This window comes from Staurois parvus, unplaced genomic scaffold (assembly GCF_062004578.1).
Source record: "Staurois parvus isolate SC_StPar_1 unplaced genomic scaffold, SC_StPar_1.0 ptg003560l, whole genome shotgun sequence".
NCBI classification, from domain to species: Eukaryota; Metazoa; Chordata; class Amphibia; order Anura; family Ranidae; genus Staurois; species Staurois parvus.
In genome coordinates, this window is record NW_028321356.1 from 40,581 (window position 1) to 57,500 (window position 16,920).

Consider the following 16,920-nt stretch of genomic DNA (forward strand, 5'->3'; position numbering starts at 1 on the left):
TTATACAGAGGCCACCATTGCCAAGAGTCACCAAAGACATTGTTCTTATAAATGGTGGCCTTTGTGTCAACCTTCTGTCACTGTCGGACAGCCTGCACCCCTCCTTCATCAAAAACTCAATGATAGCTCATTGCTTCTGCATGGAATTTATTATTTCCCTGCAATTATTGAGTTTTTGATGGAGGGGGGGAAGCTCTCTAACGGCCACAGAATGTTTATACAGAGGCCACCATTGCCAAGAGTCACCAAAGACATTGTTCTTATAAATGGTGGCCTCTGTGTAAACCTTCTGTGGCTGTCAGACAGCTTGCCCCCCCTCCTTCATCAAAAACTCAATGACCGCTCATTGCTTCTGTATGGAATCCATTATTTCCCTGCAATGAAAAAGTTGCTATAGTAGTGGAAGTTACTCTAACAACATGATATTTGCACTACCTGTGTAAATAGGAAAAAAAAAAAATATTTCCCCCCCCTTCTTAAATAGGGGGTTCAAATGTAATGTTGGCAGAGAAGGGGGGATTAAAAAATCTAGATATAAAAAAAATTATTTTCCTGCTTTAAATAGGTAGTTAAAATATCACGTGCGTAGAGTACCTACCACTAGATTTGAACTACCTACTGGATGTAAGTAGGAAAATGATTCTCTACTACCCCCCCCCCCCCCCCCCCTTCTTTCACAGGCAATTCCAATATCATGTTGGTGGAGTAACTTCCACTATAGCAACCTTTGCATTGCAGGGAAATCATGGATTCCAAGCAGAAGCAATGAGCTGTCATTGAGTATGTAAGCTCCCAGGATCAGGGCCCTCGATCCCCTCGTGTATCGCATTGTATTGGTATTGTTCTGTCACATGTTCTGTCCCCCTCTGTAATGTACAGCGCTGAGCCAACTATCGGCGCTTTATAAATACTGTATAATAATAATTTGATGAGGGGAGGGGCAAGCTGTCCGACGTCCACAGAAGGGGGGGGGGGGGGGCAAGCTGTCTGACGTCCACAGAAGGTTTACACAGAGGACACCATTTATAAGAACAATGTCTTTGGGGTCCGAGGGCCGCAGGTTTATGGAAATGAAACTATTTATAAGAACAATGTCTTATAAAAAAGCTGTTAGGACCACTTAGTGGTTTTTTTTTTTGTGCTCCTACGATACTGAATCATGTTCCTAGCACTAAAATAAAGTGCATGGGCACATGGGATAACACGATTTGGCTTCTAGGAGCATAAAAAAAAAAAAAAAAAAAAACCACTAGTGGGCATGGAGCCTGCAAGTGCTTTTGGGTGATCCGGGGCGAGCGGATGGAGCGAGTGTGGGGTCCCGGGGTGAGCGGATGGAGCGAGTGTGGGGTCCCGGGGTGAGCGGATGGAGCGAGTGTGGGGTCCCGGGGTGAGCGGATGTACCGAGTGCGGGGTCCCGGGGCGGAGCGGATGTAGCGAGTGCGGGGTCCCGGGGCGGAGCGGATGTAGCGAGTGCGGGGTCCCGGGGCGGAGCGGATGGAGCGAGTGCGGGGTTCCGGGGCGAGCGGATGGAGCGAGTGCGGGGTTCCGGGGCGAGCGGATGGAGCGAGTGCGGGGTCCCGGGGCGGAGCGGATGTAGCGAGTGCGGGGTCTGGGAACACTTTAGCTCATGTTCAGTTGCACAGGGAACTGTCTCCTTGCCTTTAGTTAATCAATCCCAATGTTCTATGCAGGTCACAGAACTCTCAGCAGAGTGTAATGTAAGCCCTGCCTCGGTGGGGACAGTAATAATGATTAGTAGGAATGCTGGGATGGGGACCACCAATACTGACACTGATCATCACTGAGTGGAAGCTGCATTAGAGTTACACTTCCCAGACCGGCCGCTGGGGGCGCTGTGCTGCTGAAAGAGTGCACTTCCCGGACTGGCCACTAGAGGAGCTGTACTCCACTGTTGGAGAGCTCTATTCTGATGTATTGGAGGATGAGTGCGCTTCCCGGGACGACCACTGGGGGCACTGTACGACGACGCTCACCTGACAGTACTTTGCCCGGAGTTGGAGACGCTCTATCCTTCGTTGACCATAGAGAGGCGGAAGCGACGCTGGGTGGAGGAAGATGGCGGACGCAGATTACGAGTCGGTGCTCTGTGTGAAGCCGGAAGTGCACGTCTACCGGATCCCGCCCCGGGCCTCTAACCGGGGATACCGGTGAGAGAGGTTCCGAGCAAGGGGTGACAGCGGGCGGGGAGTCCGGGGCTCTCACTCTCCTTCCTTCTCTGTCCTACAGGGCGGCGGAATGGCAGCTGGACCAACCGGCCTGGAGTGGGCGCCTCCGGGTCACCGCCCGGGGGAATGCGGCCTTCATCAAGCTGGAGGACCGGACCACCGGTGTGTACAGATATATATACACATACATACACCCCTCCCCCATATACATCTGTATATATACAGAGAACTAGACCACCGCTATACCTGTATACCCCCCACCCCCTTTATATATACACTCTATATATTCATATACACACAGGACCACCAATATGTATACATACCCCTCCCCCATAGATATAATCTGTATACAGAGGACCAGACCACTGGTATCTATACACTCCACCCCCATATATATCTTATATACAGAGAGGACTGGACCGCCAATATATGTAGATACACTTCTTTATATACCCCTCCCCCTAAGAGAGAGGGAAAAAAAAAAACCTGGAGCAGTATATATATCCCTTGTATACAGAGGGTACCAGACACAGGTCCATATATACCTCACATACATTTATATGTCCTCTATATACAGAGAGAACTGGACACAGATCTATATACACCTCCCCCCAAATCTGTATATATACAGAGAGGACTGGACACAGGTCTGTATACCCCCCCCACCTAAATCTGTATATACACAGAGAGGACCGGACACAGATCTATATATACCTCCCCCCACCCACCTAAATATATATATATATATATATATATATACACATACAGAGAGGACCGGACACAGGTCTGCATACATCCCCCTCTATGTACAGAGAGGACCGGACACAGGTCTGCATACATCCCCCTCTATGTACAGAGAGGACCGGAGACAGGTCTCCATACATCCCCCCTCTATATACAGAGAGGACCGGAGACAGGTCTGCATACATCCCCCTCTATGTACAGAGAGGACCGGAGACAGGTCTCCATACATCCCCCCTCTATATACAGAGAGGACCGGAGACAGGTCTGCATACATCCCCCTCTATGTACAGAGAGGACCGGACACAGGTCTGCATACATCCCCCTCTGTACAGATAGGACCGGAGACAGGTCTGCATACATCCCCCTCTATATACAGAGAGGACCGGACACAGGTCTGCATACATCCCCCTCTATATACAGAGAGGACCGGACACAGGTCTGCATACATCCCCCCTCTTTGTACAGATAGGACCGGAGACAGGTCTCCATACATCCCCCCTCTAAGTACAGAGAGGACCGGACACAGGTCTCCATACATCCCCCCTCTATGTACAGAGAGGACCGGAGACAGGTCTCCATACATCCCCCCTCTATATACAGAGAGGACCGGACACAGGTCTGCATACATCCCCCTCTATATACAGAGAGGACCGGACACAGGTCTCCATACATCCCCCCTCTATATACAGAGAGGACGGGACACAGGTCTCCATACATCCCCCTCTATGTACAGAGAGGACCGGAGACAGGTCTCCATACATCCCCCTCTATGTACAGAGAGGACCGGAGACAGGTCTCCATACATCCCCCTCTATGTACAGAGAGGACCGGACACAAGTCTCCATACATCCCCCTCTATATACAGAGAGGACCGGACACAGGTCTGCATACATCCCCCTCTATATACAGAGAGGACCGGACACAGGTCTGCATACATCCCCCTCTATGTACAGAGAGGACCGGACACAGGTCTGCATACATCCCCCTCTATATACAGAGAGGACGGGACACAGGTCTCCATACATCCCCCTCTATGTACAGAGAGGACCGGACACAGGTCTGCATACATCCCCCTCTATATACAGAGAGGACGGGACACAGGTCTCCATACATCCCCCTCTATGTACAGAGAGGACGGGACACAGGTCTCCATACATCCCCCTCTATGTACAGAGAGGACCGGACACAGGTCTGCATACATCCCCCTCTATGTACAGAGAGGACCGGACACAGGTCTGCATACATCCCCCTCTATATACAGAGAGGACCGGACACAGGTCTGCATACATCCCGCTCTATATACAGAGAGGACCGGACACAGGTCTGCATACATCCCCCTCTATGTATAGAGAGGACCGGACACAGGTCTGCATACATCCCCCTCTATATACAGAGAGGACCGGACACAGGTCTGCATACATCCCCCTCTATATACAGAGAGGACCGGACACAGGTCTGCATACATCCCCCTCTATATATACAGAGAGGACCGGACACAGGTCTGCATACATCCCCCTCTATATACAGAGAGGACGGGACACAGGTCTGTATATACAGAGAGGACCGGACACAGGTCTGCATACATCCCCCTCTATGTACAGAGAGGACCGGACACAGGTCTCCATACATCCCCCTCTATATACAGAGAGGACCGGACACAGGTCTCCATACATCCCCCTCTATATACAGATAGGACCGGACAGGTCTGCATACATCCCCCTCTATGTACAGAGAGGACCGGACACAGGTCTCCATACATCCCCCTCTATATACAGAGAGGACCGGACACAGGTCTCCATACATCCCCCTCTATATACAGAGAGGACCGGACACAGGTCTCCATACATCCCCCTCTATATACAGAGAGGACCGGACACAGGTCTCCATACATCCCCCTCTATATACAGAGAGGACCGGACACAGGTCTGCATACATCCCCCTCTATGTACAGAGAGGACCGGACACAGGTCTGCATACATCCCCCTCTATATACAGAGAGGACCGGACACAGGTCTCCATACATCCCCCTCTATATACAGAGAGGACCGGACACAGGTCGTCATACATCCCCCTCTATATACAGAGAGGACCGGACACAGGTCTGCATACATCCCCCTCTATATACAGAGAGGACCGGACACAGGTCTGCATACATCCCCCTCTATATACAGAGAGGACCCGACACAGGTCTGCATACATCCCCCTCTATATACAGAGAGGACCGGACACAGGTCTGCATACATCCCCCTCTATGTACAGAGAGGACCGGACACAAGTCTCCATACATCCCCCTCTATGTACAGAGAGGACCGGACACAGGTCTGCATACATCCCCCTCTATATACAGAGAGGACCGGACACAGGTCTGCATACATCCCCCTCTATGTACAGAGAGGACCGGACACAGGTCTGCATACATCCCGCTCTATATACAGAGAGGACCGGACACAGGTCTGCATACATCCCCCTCTATGTACAGAGAGGACCGGACACAGGTCTGCATACATCCCCCTCTATATACAGAGAGGACCGGACACAGGTCTGCATACATCCCCCTCTATATATACAGAGAGGACCGGACACAGGTCTGCATACATCCCCCTCTATATACAGAGAGGACGGGACACAGGTCTGTATATACAGAGAGGACCGGACACAGGTCTGCATACATCCCCCTCTATGTACAGAGAGGACCGGACACAGGTCTGCATACATCCCCCTCTATGTACAGAGAGGACCGGACACAGGTCTGCATACATCCCCTCTATATATACAGAGAGGACCGGACACAGGTCTCCATACATCCCCCTCTATATACAGAGAGGACCGGACACAGGTCTGCATACATCCCCCTCTATATATACAGAGAGGACCGGACACAGGTCTGCATACATCCCCCTCTATATACAGAGAGGACGGGACACAGGTCTGTATATACAGAGAGGACCGGACACAGGTCTGCATACATCCCCCTCTATGTACAGAGAGGACCGGACACAGGTCTGCATACATCCCCCTCTATGTACAGAGAGGACCGGACACAGGTCTCCATACATCCCCCTCTATATACAGAGAGGACCGGACACAGGTCTCCATACATCCCCCTCTATATACAGAGAGGACCGGACACAGGTCTCCATACATCCCCCTCTATATACAGAGAGGACCGGACACAGGTCTCCATACATCCCCCTCTATATACAGAGAGGACCGGACACAGGTCTCCATACATCCCCCTCTATATACAGAGAGGACCGGACACAGGTCTCCATACATCCCCCTCTATATACAGAGAGGACCGGACACAGGTCTGCATACATCCCCCTCTATATACAGAGAGGACCGGACAGGTCTGTATATACACCTCACCTTGCCCGGAGTGGAAGAATCTGATTGGCTGTCACAGGCAGTCTTGTGATTTTGGGGAATTCCGATGGAATTGCTGATTCCGGATGTGCGGAGAGTGATGAGGAAGTGAGAGGTCGGGGAGTTCTCCGCACTTATATCTCGTATCCCCTCCCCCGCTGGTTCTCCCCCGTTTCCTTCCTTCACATCCTCTGTACACGGCGAGCAGAGCGGCCGCCATCCTTTTCCTGTACACAGACTGTGGATGATAATCCGCCATGACAGGAGGACCTGGAGGAGGCTGATGGCGGCATTGTTCATCGGAATCCAGGCTGAGCTCCGCGTTCTGCACCGCTCACCGTGCGGACCGCCTGCTGGGGATCAGTACGCTGTACGGGCGTTGACGTTTTGTGCCGCGTGCTCCGACTTGCCGTCATGTATCCCAGCAATCTGCTGCACATAGAATTCAATAAAGTGGTCAAGTAGCAGAGTAACGGAGGGTTGTAACCCCTGTCTGTGTCCCCGTTGGGGAGATTTCACTTCCTGTCCCGGAGCCAAACAGGAAGTGAGATGAAATCCCTCCAAAATGAGGGAATCCCAGAACTAGCGTCACCATTGGAAGATATCACTTCCTGTCTCAGAGCCAAACAGGAAGTGAAAGGAAATCCCTCCAAAATGAGGGAATCCCAGAACTAGCGTCCCCATTGGGGAGATTTCACTTCCTGTCTCAGAGCCAAACAGGAAGTAAGAAGAAATCCTTCCAAAATGAGGGAATCCCAGAACTAGCGTCCCCATTGGAAGATTTCACTTCCTGTCCTGGAGCCAAACAGGAACTGAGAGAGAATTCCATAACTAGTGTCACCATTAGGGATATTTCCCTTCACTTCCTGTTCCAGAGCCAAACAGGAAGTGAGGAAATCCCTCCAAAATGAGGGAATCCCAGAACTAGCGTCACCATTGGAAGATATCACTTTCTGTCTCAGAGCCAAACAGGAATTGAAAGGAAATCCCTCCAAAATGAGGGAATCCCAGAACTAGCGTCCCCATTGGGGAGATTTCACTTCCTGTCTCAGAGCCAAACAGGAAGTAAGAGGAAATCCTTCCAAAAGGAGGGAATCCCAGAACTAGCGTCCCCATTGGAAGATTTCACTTCCTGTCCTGGAGCCAAACAGGAACTGAGAGAGAATTCCAGAACTAGTGTCCCCATTGGGGATATTTCCCTTCACTTCCTGTTCCAGAGCCAAACAGGAAGTGAGAGGAAATCCCTCCAAAATGAGGGAATCCCAGAACTAGCGCCCCCATTGGGGATATTTCCCTTCACTTCCTGTTCCAGAGCCAAACAGGAAGTGAGGAAATCCCTCCAAAATGAGGGAATCCCAGAACTAGCGTCCCCATTGGAAGGTTTCTCATCTATTCCTGTCCTGGTGACAACCCAAAATGTGGGATTTTTCTTTCACTCTCTGTGTAAGCCAGACAAATTGAGCGGGGGGGGAGGGGGGAATCTCTCCAGTGGGAACACAGCAATAAAAGCTGACGGGGGGGTCTCATCCCGCTCCTCTGCATGCTGTGTGCTGGTTCTTGTGTGAATGAGCCCCCATTACTGATCTCCGCCCCGCCTGTTCTCTCGGCAGGTGAGCTGTTTGCTCAGGCCCCGGTGGAGCAGTTTCCCGGCATCGCGGTGGAGAGCGTGGTGGACTCCAGCCGATACTTTGTTCTCTGCATCGAGGACGGGAGCGGTGAGTGTCCCCTCTGCTGTGCTGTGTGTGCACACCAGGATTGTAGTCACATCTAACCCTCTGCTCTGGTAGGGCGGCGGGCGTTCATCGGGGTGGGCTTTGTCGACAGAGGAGACGCCTTCGACTTCAACGTCGCCTTACAAGACCACTTCAAGTAAGTTCCCGCCACGCCGGTCGCTCTCTTCCCATTGGCTTGCAGCGCCCCTTCATCCCGAGCATTCATCCCCCCCCAAGGACAGGAGATCGGGGTGAACGTCTCCAATGTGACCGCCCTTTTCTTGGACCTCACTTCCATTGGGTGTACTTTAGTATCTGCCCAGGTGAGGGCCGTGTGTTCCTGCACAGGGAGGCGCAGGAGTTCCGTGTATCCATGTGCTGGAGGTTCCATTCAAGTCATGGGAGCACAGCTGATGCCCCAGTCTGGTCTCCGTAGCAGCTGTGTCCTCGCCATCTCTGCGATCTGATTGGCTTGAATGGAACTGCCTTGCATAGGGATGAACGGAACTCCTGTGCGGGTAAACACGGCCCTTGCGTCAGCTTCAGTACCCCCCCCCCTCTCTCCCCCCCCCCCCCCCCCCCCACCGTGTGATCGAGGCCTCATAATGGCATTAATGTCATGTTGTCAGCTTAGATTTATAGTCGGGGCTTAGCAAGTTCCCACCACTAACACGGCAAAGCCTCAAATCTGTTCTCAGCACCGACGGCCTCATATCCGTGTTCTCAGCACCGATGGCCTCATATCCGTGTTCTCAGCACCAACGGCCTCATATCCGTGTTCTCAGCACCAACAGCCTCATATCCGTGTTCTCAGCACCAACAGCCTCATATCCGTGTTCTCAGCACCGATGGCCTCATATCCGTGTTCTCAGCACCAACAGCCTCATATCCGTGTTCTCAGCACCAACAGCCTCATATCCGTGTTCTCAGCACCGACGGCCTCATATCTGTTCTCAGCACCGACGGCCTCATATCCGTGTTCTCAGCACCAATGGCCTCATATCCGTGTTCTCAGCACCGACGGCCTCATATCTGTTCTCAGCACCGACGGCCTCATATCCGTGTTCTCAGCACCAACAGCCTCATATCCGTGTTCTCAGCACCGACGGCCTCATATCTGTTCTCAGCACCGACGGCCTCATATCCGTGTTCTCAGCACCAACGGCCTCATATCCGTGTTCTCAGCACCAACGGCCTCATATCTGTTCTCAGCACCGACGGCCTCATATCCGTGTTCTCAGCACCAATGGCCTCATATCCGTGTTCTCAGCACCAACGGCCTCATATCCGTGTTCTCAGCACCGACGGCCTCATATCCGTGTTCTCAGCACCGATGGCCTTATATCTGTTCTCAGCACCAATGGCCTCATATCCGTGTTCTCAGCACCAACAGCCTCATATCCGTGTTCTCAGCACCGATGGCCTCATATCCGTGTTCTCAGCACCAACGGCCTCATATCTGTGTTCTCAGCACCAACGGCCTCATATCCGTGTTCTCAGCACCAATGGCCTCATATCTGTTCTCAGCACCGACGGCCTCAAATCTGTTCTCAGCACCAACAGCCTCATATCCGTGTTCTCAGCACCGACGGCCTCATATCCGTGTTCTCAGCACCGACGGCCTCATATCCGTGTTCTCAGCACCAATGGCCTCATATCTGTTCTCAGCACCGATGGCCTCATATCCGTGTTCTCAGCACCGATGGCCTCATATCTGTGTTCTCAGCACCAATGGCCTCATATCCGTGTTCTCAGCACCGACGGCCTCATATCCGTGTTCTCAGCACCGACGGCCTCATATCCGTGTTCTCAGCACCGACGGCCTCATATCCGTGTTCTCAGCACCGACGGCCTCATATCTGTGTTCTCAGCACCAATGGCCTCATATCCGTGTTCTCAGCACCAATGGCCTCATATCTGTGTTCTCAGCACCAATGGCCTCATATCCGTGTTCTCAGCACCGACGGCCTCATATCCGTGTTCTCAGCACCAATGCCCTCATATCTGTGTTCTCAGCACCAACGGCCTCATATCCGTGTTCTCAGCACCAACGGCCTCATATCTGTGTTCTCAGCACCGACGGCCTCATATCTGTGTTCTCAGCACCAACAGCCTCATATCTGTTCTCAGCACCGATGGCCTCATATCTGTGTTCTCAGCACCGACGGCCTCATATCTGTGTTCTCAGCACCAACAGCCTCATATCCGTGTTCTCAGCACCGACGGCCTCATATCCGTGTTCTCAGCACCAACAGCCTCCTATCTGTGTTCTCAGCACCGACGGCCTCATATCTGTGTTCTCAGCACCAATGGCCTCATATCTGTGTTCTCAGCACCAACAGCCTCATATCTGTGTTCTCAGCACCGACAGCCTCATATCCGTGTTCTCAGCACCGACGGCCTCATATCCGTGTTCTCAGCACCGACGGCCTCATATCCGTGTTCTCAGCACCGACGGCCTCATATCCGTGTTCTCCGCACCGATGGCCTCATATCTGTGTTCTCAGCACCGACGGCCTCATATCCGTGTTCTCCGCACCGACGGCCTCATATCTGTTCTCAGCACCGACAGCCTCATATCTGTGTTCTCAGCACCGACAGCCTCATATCTGTGTTCTCAGCACCAACGGCCTCATATCCGTGTTCTCAGCACCAACGGCCTCATATCCGTGTTCTCAGCACCGACGGCCTCATATCCGTGTTCTCAGCACCAACGGCCTCATATCTGTTCTCAGCACCGACGGCCTCATATCCGTGTTCTCAGCACCAATGGCCTCATATCCGTGTTCTCAGCACCAACGGCCTCATATCCGTGTTCTCAGCACCGACGGCCTCATATCCGTGTTCTCAGCACCGATGGCCTCATATCTGTTCTCAGCACCGACGGCCTCATATCCGTGTTCTCAGCACCAACAGCCTCATATCCGTGTTCTCAGCACCGACGGCCTCATATCTGTTCTCAGCACCAACGGCCTCATATCTGTGTTCTCAGCACCAACGGCCTCATATCTGTGTTCTCAGCACCGACGGCCTCAAATCTGTTCTCAGCACCAACAGCCTCATATCCGTGTTCTCAGCACCGACGGCCTCATATCCGTGTTCTCAGCACCGACGGCCTCATATCCGTGTTCTCAGCACCAATGGCCTCATATCTGTTCTCAGCACCGATGGCCTCATATCCGTGTTCTCAGCACCGATGGCCTCATATCTGTGTTCTCAGCACCAATGGCCTCATATCCGTGTTCTCAGCACCAATGGCCTCATATCTGTGTTCTCAGCACCAATGGCCTCATATCCGTGTTCTCAGCACCGACGGCCTCATATCCGTGTTCTCAGCACCAATGCCCTCATATCTGTGTTCTCAGCACCAACGGCCTCATATCCGTGTTCTCAGCACCAACGGCCTCATATCCGTGTTCTCAGCACCGACGGCCTCATATCCGTGTTCTCGGCACCGACGGCCTCATATCCGTGTTCTCCGCACCGATGGCCTCATATCTGTGTTCTCAGCACCGACGGCCTCATATCCGTGTTCTCCGCACCGACGGCCTCATATCTGTTCTCAGCACCAACAGCCTCATATCTGTGTTCTCAGCACCGACAGCCTCATATCTGTGTTCTCAGCACCAACGGCCTCATATCCGTGTTCTCAGCACCAACGGCCTCATATCCGTGTTCTCAGCACCAACGGCCTCATATCCGTGTTCTCAGCACCAATGGCCTCATATCCGTGTTCTCAGCACCGACGGCCTCATATCCGTGTTCTCAGCACCAACAGCCTCATATCTGTGTTCTCAGCACCGACAGCCTCATATCTGTGTTCTCAGCACCAACGGCCTCATATCCGTGTTCTCAGCACCAACGGCCTCATATCCGTGTTCTCAGCACCGACGGCCTCATATCTGTGTTCTCAGCACCAACGGCCTCCTATCTGTGTTCTCAGCACCAACGGCCTCATATCTGTGTTCTCAGCACCGATGGCCTCATATCTGTGTTCTCACACGTCCATCCAGCTGTGGGCTTTTGTGGTTTTTTTGTTATTTTTTTTTAGTGGTTAGTTTTTTTTTTTGTTTTTTTTACACTTCTATGGTGAGAACATTGTATGTAGAAGACAGTTGTGCTCTGTGTCCCCTGCGCACTACTTTGTTCACACATGTCCATGGAGCTGTGGGGGTTTCTTTTTTTTTTTTTTCTTTTTTTTTTAGTGTTTTTTTTTGTAGTGTTTTTTTTCTTTGTTTTTTTTTTTTTTATTTGCACTTGTATGGTGAGAACATTGTACATAGTTGTGCTCTGTGTCCTGCGCACACTACTTTGTTTTGAGCTGTGGGGGTTTTTTTGTTTGTTTTTGTTTTTTTTGTTTGTTTTTAGTGGGGTTTCTTTTTGCACTTGTATGGTGAGAACATTGTACATAGAAACCCTTTGTGCTCTGTGTGTCCTGTGCACACCATACATGTGCTCTGTGTGTCCTGTGCACACCATACATGTGCTCTGTGTGTCCTGTGCACACCATACATGTGCTCTGTGTGTCCTGTGCACACCATACATGTGCTCTGTGTGTCCTGTGCACACCATACATGTGCTCTGTGTGTCCTGTGCACACCATACATGTGCTCTGTGTGTCCTGTGCACACCATACATGTGCAGCAGTGTGCAAAAAAAACGTAAAACAAAACCCAGCTTGCCAGTCCTGGATTGAACAAACCCTGAATGTTCCTGTATGAGCCATTACCCCTTGGAATGTCTGTATGCTGCAGTCTCTCCTCCTCCTGTGTGCTGCAGTCTCTCCTCCTCCTGTGTGCTGCGGTCTCTCCTCCTCCTGTGTGCTGCGGTCTCTCCTCCTCCTCCTGTGTGCTGCGGTCTCTCCTCCTCCTCCTGTGTGCTGCAGTCTCTCCTCCTCCTCCTCCTGTGTGCTGCGGTCTCTCCTCCTCCTCCTCCTGTGTGCTGCGGTCTCTCCTCCTCCTCCTGTGTGCTGCGGTCTCTCCTCCTCCTCCTGTGTGCTGCAGTTTCTCCTCCTCCTGTGTGCTGCAGTTTCTCCTCCTCCTGTGTGCTGCAGTTTCTCCTCCTCCTGTGTGCTGCAGTTTCTCCTCCTCCTGTGTGCTGCAGTTTCTCCTCCTCCTGTGTGCTGCAGTCTCTCCTTCTCTGTGTGCTGCAGTCTCTCCTCCTCCTCTGTGTGCTGCAGTCTCTCCTCCTCCTCTGTGTGCTGCAGTCTCTCCTCCTCCTCCTGTGTGCTGCAGTCTCTCCTCCTCCTCCTGTGTGCTGCAGTCTCTCCTCCTCCTCCTGTGTGCTGCAGTCTCTCCTCCTCCTCCTGTGTGCTGCAGTCTCTCCTCCTCCTCCTGTGTGCAGCAGTTTCTCCTCCTCTGTGTGCAGCAGTTTCTCCTCCTCCTGTGTGCTGCAGTTTCTCCTCCTCCTGTGTGCTGCAGTTTCTCCTCCTCCTGTGTGCTGCAGTCTCTCCTCCTGTCTTCACACTTTTCCTCTCCACAGATGGGTGAAGCAGCAGTCAGAGTTTGCTAAACAGGCGCAGAACCCGGACCCCGGACCCAAACTGGACCTGGGATTCAAGGAGGGACAGACCATCAAGATTAATATAGCGGTACGGAGGGGGGAGGGGATCCGTGGCTCTCTTTGTCTGTGATAGGCTCTGCATCGGGTCACTTCCATCTGCTGGGGTCACACAGGGGACCGAGGTAAAGCAGCAGAATCGGCAGTTAGGCCGGCCATACACGGGTTGATTTCCATATGATTTTTCATTTGAACATCGGACCTAAGAATATTCGGCCGATTTTTGCTGTTAGTGGGGCGACGGCACCAGACAGATTTTTGTGGCTCCTCCCCATTTTTGTTTATCGGGCACTCTGGAAAATTCTTGAAAAACTACCGATTTTTGAAATCATTGGTGGCACCATCGGATTATAGAACGAACGATGTTTTCGATTGAAAAATCGTTTGGAATTCGACCCGTGAATGACTTAAGTCTTCTTGGGGTTTATTTACTAAAGAAACAAAGACTGTGCGCTCCGAGGGCAGTTACAGCAGAGCTTAGTACATGAGCAGACGCCTCGCCGACTGCCATCATCCAATCGTGCAAGCAAAAATGAAGGGATTTTTTGTTTTTTTTTCCTTGCATGTGATTGGGTGTTCTTTGCCAAGTGGACCTTCCCTTCGTTTACTAAGCTCTGGAACGACAGCACTTTGCAGTGCCCAATCTATTTGCCTTTTGTAAAGGAACCCCCCCTTGTGTTTGGAGGATTGGCACCCCGGAGTCTGCTGTCCGTTTTACACGCCATCCCGATTGTGTGCAGCGCCCCCGCTGTGATGTCCATAGGATGTACAGACCCGGCAGTGAAGGGTCCAAAGTCCCGGGATGGTTTAATGCCCCTTATGTTTGTGTGTGACGTTAGGTGGCCCCTCACCCCCACCAGTCCTGCTGGTCTCTGTTACATTCTACACACAATCGTGGAATGTGTTCCTTCATGAATAGATCATGTCTTCCTCCTACACCGCACTGGTCGGGCATTCATCCAGCCTCCGGTCTCACCAATGTGATTTTTATTTTTTTTTTTTTTCCATGCGGTTCAATATTTCAAAATCTCCTGACAAGTCGCACAATATTTGTATCTATGGAGCCGGTCACATCAGTGCGACTCGACTTTGCAGCTTGCCTGATATCTGTGTGACTTCATGTACAGATGTCTATGCAAGTCTGTGAAATCGCACTGATCCCCGGCTTTGACATCTGCTACTTCATGTAGTAGTTCTGTTTCCAAGCCGCACTCAGTGTGACCTCGGGCTCCGAGCCGCATTCGGTGTGACCTCGGGCTCCGAACCGCATTCGGTGTGACCTCGGGCTCCGAGCCGCATTCGGTGTGACCTCGGGCTCCGAACCGCATTCGGTGTGTCCTCAGGCTCCGAGCCGCATTCGGTGTGACCTCGGGCTCCGAACCGCATTCGGTGTGACCTCGGGCTCCGAGCCGCGTTCGGTGTGACCTCGGGCTCCGAACCGCATTCGGTGTGACCTCGGGCTCCGAGCCGTGTTCGGTGTGACCTCGGGCTCCGAGCCGCGTTCGGTGTGACCTCGGGCTCCGAACCGCATTCGGTGTGACCTCGGGCTCCGAACCGCGTTCGGTGTGTCCTCGGGCTCCGAGCCGCGTTCGGTGTGTCCTCGGGCTCCGAGCCGCGTTCGGTGTGACCTCGGGCTCCGGGCCGCACTCGGTGTGACCTCGGGCTCCGGGCCGCGTTCGGTGTGACCTCGGGCTCCGGGCCGCGTTCGGTGTGACCTCGGGCTCCGGGCCGCGTTCGGTGTGACCTCGGGCTCCGGGCCGCACTCGGTGTGACCTCGGGCTCCGGGCCGCACTCGGTGTGACCTCGGGCTCCGGGCCGCGTTCGGTGTGACCTCGGGCTCCGGGCCGCGTTCGGTGTGACCTCGGGCTCCGGGCAATAAAATACTGATCCATGCCGAGGCTTTCTCCAGGCTGCTCTCTGTGGCCCCGGAACTTCTGTGTGTTTTACTTTCAATGATTTCTTCTGCTTTCCATAGAACATAAAGAAGAAGGAAGGCGCCCCCCCTGCTAAACCGAGACCACTCAGCGCAGGACCAAGCCTGCTCCCCCCACCTCCAGGATCCAAGACTCCCATTCAGCACAGCACTCCACAGCCAGCTGCTAATGCAGGTAACCTGTCAGAGCTCCATGGTGTCACGTAGACGGCTGTCAGAGCTCCATGGTGTCACGTAGACGGCTGTCAGAGCTCCATGGTGTCACGTAGACGGCTGTCAGAGCTCCATGGTGTCACATAGACGGCTGTCAGAGCTCCATGGTGTCACCTAGACGTCTGTCAGAGCTCCATGGTGTCACCTAGACGTCTGTCAGAGCTCCATGGTGTCACCTAGACATCTGTCAGAGCTCCATGGTGTCACATAGACGGCTGTCAGAGCTCCATGGTGTCACGTAGACGGCTGTCAGAGCTCCATGGTGACACGTATACATCTGTCAGAGCTCCATGGTGTCACGTATACATCTGTCAGAGCTCCATGGTGTCACGCAGACGTCTGTCAGAGCTCCGTGGTGTCGCGCAGGCGTCTGTCAGAGCTCCGTGGTGTCACGCAGGCGACTGTCAGAGCTCCGTGGTGTCACGCAGGCGACTGTCAGAGCTCCGTGGTGTCGCGCAGGCGACTGTCAGAGCTCCGTGGTGTCGCGCAGGCGACTGTCAGAGCTCCGTGGTGTCACGCAGGCGACTGTCAGAGCTCCGTGGTGTCACGCAGGCGACTGTCAGAGCTCCGTGGTGTCACGCAGGCGACTGTCAGAGCTCCGTGGTGTCAGACATTTGGCAGACGTTTGTCAGAGCCCCGCAGACATTGGATAGCAGTGTTTTTATTTTGTGCCCATGCTCAGAAGGGTGTCAGGGAACTCTGGAGTTCCCCTTTAAGACGAACCTCTCTGTCTGTGAACATGAGGATGACCTTGTGCTTTAGACATTTCTCACAAATGCTGTAAACAACGGTCTCCATAGAAAGGTTTTTCCTGCGTTCTGCCTGGCTAGTCACTGTGTTGCTTTTACCCTCATCTGCACCGTCATGTCCCCCGCTCACTAATCTGATCTGTGCCTCTTCTGGAACAGGGCTGCTCTTTGACGTTGGAGGATTCTCATCGGAGCCGGCAGCTTCCACAGACACCTGGGGAGACTTCACCAAGGCATCCAGGTACGGTGCTGTGCCATGGCGGGCTGTGTATCATTGTACTTTGCAGGGGTTGGCAATGCCAGGAACGTGTGCCCGCCTGGGGGTGTGATGACGTGTGCCCGCCTGGGGGTGTGATGACGTGTGCCCGCCTGGGGGTGTGATGGGGGGTGTGATGACGTGTGCCCGCCTGGGGGTGTGATGACTTGTGCCCGTCTGGAGGTGTGATGACGTGTGCCCG

The 16,920-nt window shown here is 53.0% G+C and overlaps 1 protein-coding gene across 1 annotated transcript in view; it reads left to right on the plus strand.

Annotated features, from left to right (window-relative positions):
• Window positions 1-1,854: 1,854 nt before the first annotated feature.
• Window positions 1,855-16,920, plus strand: part of LOC149427702 (adaptin ear-binding coat-associated protein 2-like) — a 19,290-nt gene continuing 4,224 nt past the window's right edge. The window contains exons 1-7 of the mRNA XM_089667761.1: window positions 1,855-2,168; window positions 2,248-2,348; window positions 7,907-8,011; window positions 8,084-8,165; window positions 13,490-13,598; window positions 15,543-15,675; window positions 16,622-16,703. Coding sequence (XP_089523887.1) covers window positions 2,077-2,168; window positions 2,248-2,348; window positions 7,907-8,011; window positions 8,084-8,165; window positions 13,490-13,598; window positions 15,543-15,675; window positions 16,622-16,703 — 704 coding nt within the window. The 5' untranslated portion in view covers window positions 1,855-2,076. The remainder of the gene's footprint in view (window positions 2,169-2,247; window positions 2,349-7,906; window positions 8,012-8,083; window positions 8,166-13,489; window positions 13,599-15,542; window positions 15,676-16,621; window positions 16,704-16,920) is intronic.